The 6493-nt window shown below is 39.5% G+C and overlaps 1 protein-coding gene across 1 annotated transcript; it reads right to left on the reverse strand.

The window, feature by feature from the left end:
- Positions 1-241: 241 nt before the first annotated feature.
- Positions 242-4159, reverse strand: LOC307124343 (uncharacterized protein). The gene is made up of 2 exons (XM_079813452.1): positions 3878-4159; positions 242-2525 (listed from the first exon to the last, which is right to left on the reverse strand). The coding sequence occupies exons 1-2, from the start codon at positions 4059-4061 to the stop codon at positions 1552-1554; spliced, it is 1158 nt and encodes a 385-aa protein (XP_079669578.1). The 5' UTR covers positions 4062-4159; the 3' UTR covers positions 242-1551.
- Between the last annotated feature and the right edge of the window lie 2334 nt (positions 4160-6493).

Consider the following 6493-nt stretch of genomic DNA (forward strand, 5'->3'; position numbering starts at 1 on the left):
CTGTTTGATTACCAACATCCATCAAAATATCTTCTATTATGTTCCACAGAAGAAAGAAAGTCTGGCAGGTTTGGAACAACATGAGGGTGAGTAAATGATGACAACATTTTTTGGGTGGACTATCCCTTTTTAGAAGGTTGGGCCTACACAGAAATAATGCATTTTACACAAATGTCTAAAACATGTTTAGACCTCAGTCTGCTGATCGAGAAATCTCAAAAAGTAAACATTCGATAAAATCTATAAATCAAACCATTTCATTTAGCATATTAAAAGAAGCAGAAAATAGCTGACAACACTGGCACTTGTTTGTTGCATCCTACTGCTCTGACAGCAGGGCACATAACAGGAACATGAAATTAATTTCAACAACACCGTCAAACACTGTACTCAAAAGATTTTCTGAGGACATCATGTGACTTATAATCTTCAGCGCCTCAATCCTGCCCACGGGGGTCTCCCAGCATGGAACATTTTAGATGTCTCTATTTTCTAGAACAGCTGATTCAACTCTGATGTTCAGCGATCTGGGGGCTGTACCATGAAGCCGGTTTAGCTGGCTAGCCAGATATGTTTAAGCTTAGTTTGTGCTAATCCTGGGTTTTCGGTACCATTAAAGTGGTTTGGCTTTTAACTGTGTTCTTCTCATAGTAACTTGCGCTCCATGGCTAACCTGCTCCAGGGCAGGGTATGTTCTGGATAAGATATCTCAAACTGAAATTGGACTGTGATCAAAGTGACAAGTCTGATGCAAAAAAGCCACTCCCCCTGTTTCTACTCCAAATTAAAGGTCACTACATAGCAAATGGTTTTTAAAGACTAAAGCGTCTGGCTTTTAACAATGCTTATTTATAATAATAATAATTTTTAATTATTTAGATATCACTTATGTAATTATTATACCCATAATAAATTACACATGTATCATTTTAGTTTATCAATCATTAATAGATAGGCACTAATTCAAATTAATATAAATAGCCTATATAAAGGTCATACAAATAAGCTTTAAAATCAATAAATAAAGCTATAAAATTTGTGAGCTTAAATGTTCAATTCTCTCTATATATCAACTAAACTAACTTCATAACTTTTACTTGCATTGACGTAGTAAGATTTTTCTTTAAGTTGTCCTCTTGTATAGACAGCTCTTTTCTTCTTGCGGTGTAAATTTGTTTAAATTCTTAATATTTTTCAATCATGTAATATTCTGCAGAAGACCGAAATTTATCTCACTGCTTCTCTTGCGAGAAGTTAATCTCAGTTCCACAGCATGTGATTGGCTGTTCACTACTGATGTCACAGCTAAACTCAGTATCAAAGCCTGAGCTGACAGAGAAAGCTGATGATCAGCATCATGGGACCAACAAAGCCTGAATAGATTGGTTTGGTTTTGTCAACTTGAAACTAATCCTGTAACCCTGAGTTTGTTAAAATGCCATCATGGTACAGGCCCCAGGAGCAGGAAAACTGCGACCGCACGTCACAACAGGGAAACCGTCCCATGAGTCTTTCATATAGCTAAAGTTCCTTTTAATTTGCACCGTTGCCTCACCTATTATGAACACGCATGTGATTTCGACAGGTGTAGGCATCCTTAAAGCTACGCGCACACACTGGACAGTCAAAAAGGCGTAGCTGCAGATGCACTCGGCTGTGGTTCCTCAGAGTCCCGTCGTTGTTGAAGCGTTTCCCGCACTGGCCGCAAACGTATGGCTTCTCCCCTGTATGAATGAGCATGTGCACCTTTAGGCGCGAGTGATGAGGGAATAGTTTTCCACACTGCGGGCAAGCGTGTGTCCCAGGACCATTGCCTCTTCCTCGTCCTTTTGCCCTACAATGCCGGACTTCTCTGCTGAACGCTGGGTGACGTAGGGGATTGACCGCAACATTAGCTACATTAATACCGAGATGACCGTTGCTGTTGATCGTGTCGTTCCTGACTGATCCTAATTCTGTGTTTTGATGAGCAGTGTTGTAGTTGACGTGAGTTATGCCTGATTCAGGACAAGTGGTCTTTGACATATTTGGGCTAATTTTACTAAAGGACAATTGCAAGGTATTAGGCTTTAGCTTCATATGTTTGGCTGATTCTAGATCAGAGGAACTCGATGTACTGAAAACTTTAGGATCAGACTTGTGAGTAATATCGGTAGTAGCTGCTAACTGAGCAGAACAATGAGGTAGTGGACTGTAGACGGATGTCTTAACACAGGTGGATTGTGAACTGAGGTTTTCAAAAGGCTCAGTTTTTACACCACAAGAAAAGTCATTTAAAGTGGATGTCTCAAAGTCTTCATCTGTCTGAGCCAGTGTGTTTGGTATTGGTGGACAAGGTAAACCGATGTCTGATTCGGTCACCAGATGCGCATGGCTTGAGAACTCTTCCACTTTCGTGTTGGTGGGCTGTTCATTTTGTACCTGGTTCTGATAGATCTCTGTAGGCATTGTTTCTGTTTCAATGCTAGAAGTCCACTTTAGATGCGGAGGTGGAGATGATGGTGCAGGATTTGTAGCGGCTGGACCTGTAAAAGATGAAGGGTCTGAGGAGATCAGGTGGAAACGCATTTTGGTCAGTCGGAGTTGATCCCCCAGTCGGAATAACATTTTTCTCTCTGAAATAATTCACAAAGTAAGAAAATGTATGATGGCTAGTGATTTAAAATTAGTTTAGATTATAAAAGTTGTGTAGTGTATCCTTGCCTTAACTAAAACAACTCAAAAAACTGATTCAAACATAGCTTTTTTACAACAAATGTTATTATATACAGTTCCAGTCAGACATTTGGACACACTAATGGGAATATATATTTCTTTGAAGACATTTAAAGCTTTAATGTCTTATAGATTTTACATTTTCATATGTTTCAATTGTAGATTAAGTGCAAATGGTTTCATGTACATATATTTTCACAACAGGCCCTTAAAGTGAAATATTTCTAGACATGGGCCCATATTTACACCCATACAAAATAAGGATTCTATTAAATGAGACTTGATCTTAAAATATAAGCGTGTCCAATTTCATATGATCATGAGCAAAATCTGAAATATTAACATTTTAGTTGTCTATATTACACTATTTTTATCTACAATATCTAGTACAATATGTTTCTCATTTTAAGGCATTCGTTTGACAAAACTGGCTATCCAGGACAATCCTGAAAAGTTGACTCAAGTCTATATGTTCCATATATTTAACCTTACAATCATTTAAACATGTAAATTATCTTGAACCATACAGTGACGGAAAGCAGTCAACAAGTAATCAGCATACACAGGAACTATTAAAAAAGCATCCAATGAAACTCAACTTTGAAAAAGTAACATTTTGTTTGTTTTTCATTTTTAAACACTACATAATTTCCATACTTTCTTCGGTGTTATTTCTTCGTTTTAAGGACTTGTTCTGACAAAATTATACAAAACAACTATAAGTTGCGTCCAAACTAGTAATTTATATTGACTGCGTGTAAAAATGGTGTAACTTATTTGAGGCGAGTTATTGGTTTATGCATATTGTTATAAAACATTATAAATGGTATTTATATTAAATATTTCCAACAAACAACTGTAACTAAATCTGTCCTTACAAAACCTTAACATGACATTGTAACCATCGTTTCCGCAAAAGTAATTTAGTTACTAGAGTAAAACCATAATGTATTTATATGAAATCTCATTCAAAATGTACAAGAAGCTTTCATAGTCTTTCTGTAATTGTGTTTAACTTTTTAATGATAGAATTAGCTGATATTTTTATTTTATCTATGGCGGAAACTATAGTTTCCATGGTAATTTGTGTAACGAAAGTAAACAAACCGCTTTCTTCGGTCCAACACTTTTTTTTTTTTTTTTAAATGAAAGAGCTATGTACCGGTTGCCTCGACGATTTTCTCAATCTCCTGCAGTCTCCGTCTCAGATACTCGTTGTCTTTCTGCACGCTGTCCAGCTCTTTTTCATACTGCAAAACAGTCCCGCCGATCATGTCCATGATTTCATTGAGCGCCGCCATCAAGCGCTCCGTCAGAAACGTGTTGATGACCTGCATCTTCGTCATTTTGCTGTTGGTTCGCAGTAAATACAGTTATTTTATGTTCGGCGTACAGTAAGACAGAATGTAAACACTCTTCCCTGTGGTCATATGACCACGTATATGTTCCTCTTTAACCACAAAAAGAAACCGATTCAGCGCCCACCAACGGAGAGGAGTGGTAAGTACAGAAAGGGCTGTTCCATTGTGGGGTTGGGTTGTTTCATTCTGATGATATTCGCAATATTAATAACACTGTGTGTTACTGGATGGTACCATCATTTCCACCAAAATACTAAAGTTACCACAGTTGATGTAGCGTAAAATCATAATCATAAACGAATCGGAGATTGCCTTCAAACTGTTGAAGAACATTTCAGTCACTTTAATAGTTGCAAGAAAGACATAATTTTATTTGTATCTGACCGTAGTCTGTGACCATGATGTTTTATTATTATAGTATACACTGATGACATTATGACCACCTTCCTAATATTATGTTGGTCCCCCCTTTTGCTGTCAAAACAGCCCTGACCCCTAAAGACCCCTAAAGGTGTGCTTTGATATCTGGCACCAAGATAAAACACTGGAAAAGTTCTAGTCCTTGCAGTCTTTAATTGATTGAGTTCAGGATGCCTTCAGGAAGTCTTGAATTCTTTGAACATCCCAAAGGCACATGGAGATACCGGGAGGAAACTCACATGACAGATGTTAAGAGAAGGCCAGGATTATCAGGATGGACAGCATGATCAAGATGGTCTTTTGTCATTAACTCAAAGGACATGGTTGGGTGTCCATTCAAACACCCACAACTCACCAATGCAAAAGAACAAAGGAAGGAAGTGAGGTCTATTTATAGACCTTTATCAGGGGATTATGGGTAATGTAGTACATCATATGGTAATGCAAGTTGTCAGGATTTATGAGAAACGTAGTACAAAGAAAAATAAAGGTGAAAAAAAGGAAACAAATGGGTCAATTTACAACACCCACAGATGCTTGATTGGATTGAGATCTGGGGAATTCGGAGGCCAAGTCAACACCTCAAACTCGTTGTTGTGCTCCTCAAACCATTCCTGAACCATTTTTGCTTTGTGGCAGGGCACATTATCCTGCTGAAATCACAGCCACCAGGGAATACCGTTTCCATGAAAGGGTGTACATGCTCTGCAACAATGGGGTAGGTGGTACATGTCAAAGTAACATCCACATGGATGGCAGGACCCAAGGTTTCCCAGCAGAACATTGCCCAAAGCATCACACTGCCTCCGCCGGCTTGCCTTCTTGCTTTCGGCAGTGGACGGGGTCAGCATGGGCACCCTCCACCGCCGAAAGTGCTACCAACAGTGGGCACGTGAATAACTCTGATTATCAGTGTTGCGGCCATGCAACCCCATATGCAACAAACTGAGATGCACTGTGTATTCTGACACCTTTCTATCAGAACCAGGATTAACTTCTTGAGCAATTTGAGCTACAGTAACTCGTCTGTTTGATCGGACCACACGGGCCAGCCTTTGCTCCCCATGTGCATCAATGAGCCTTGGACCCTGTCGTCAGTTCACCACTGTTCTTTCCTTGGACCACTTTTAATGGATACTACTGACCACTGCAGACCGGGTGTCAGACTAATATATCCAACCCACTAACAGGTGCCGTGATGAAGAGATAATCAGTTTTTACTTCACCTGTCATGTTATGCCTGATCGTATATTATAGTTTCCACTGTACATTTTTGTAAAGTTGGTTAAACTGCCTGAAGGTGGAATCCTTTGGAAGCCGTTGCTGCCTCAGTTGAGTACAAATGATTCTGTAAGACATAATAATGAGAAACTATCTCATGATTATTACTTAAAGGTCCCATGGCATAAAATTTTCATTTTATGAGGTTTTTCAACATTAATATGAGTTCCCCTTGCCTGAATATTGACCCCAAGTGGATAGAAATGTTGATCGGTGTAAAACCGAGTTCTGTCTGTCTTTCTCTGCCTTTGAGAAAATGACAGGCCAGACGAGCCAATCCTGAAGTCTCCTGGTTTGACGTCCAAGCAGGAACGGTTACCTCCCTTTCCTCCACCCAGAGAATCTGGCACACCCATGCAAACGCGAGAGAGAATAGAGATCATTGCTTGTGAACGAGTGAATGCTGGCAGTTTCTCAGTGTTTGGATGTACAAATGAAAACAGAAGTCTTTTTTCAGTTCCTTCTGATCTGTGATCATTGATTTCTTATGTGTAGCTAATTATTTATTATTCGTGCACACGCAGCGGCTTCTCTCTCTCCCGACAGAACGGTGTTTTCTATCTTGTGAGTCAGTGTTTTTGTACGTCCTCGTCGCGTCTATCGGTTCTAAAATGTGCATACAGTCTTTTCTGCTCAACACCGGCAGAGCCACATCTTTAGAGATAAACCTCACACACGCCGAAGCTCGGCCTTCAACATCCCCGACCCCCAGTACT

Source organism: Gobio gobio, assembly GCF_949357685.1.
Source record: "Gobio gobio genome assembly, chromosome: 1".
In the NCBI taxonomy this organism is placed as follows: Eukaryota; Metazoa; Chordata; class Actinopteri; order Cypriniformes; family Gobionidae; genus Gobio; species Gobio gobio.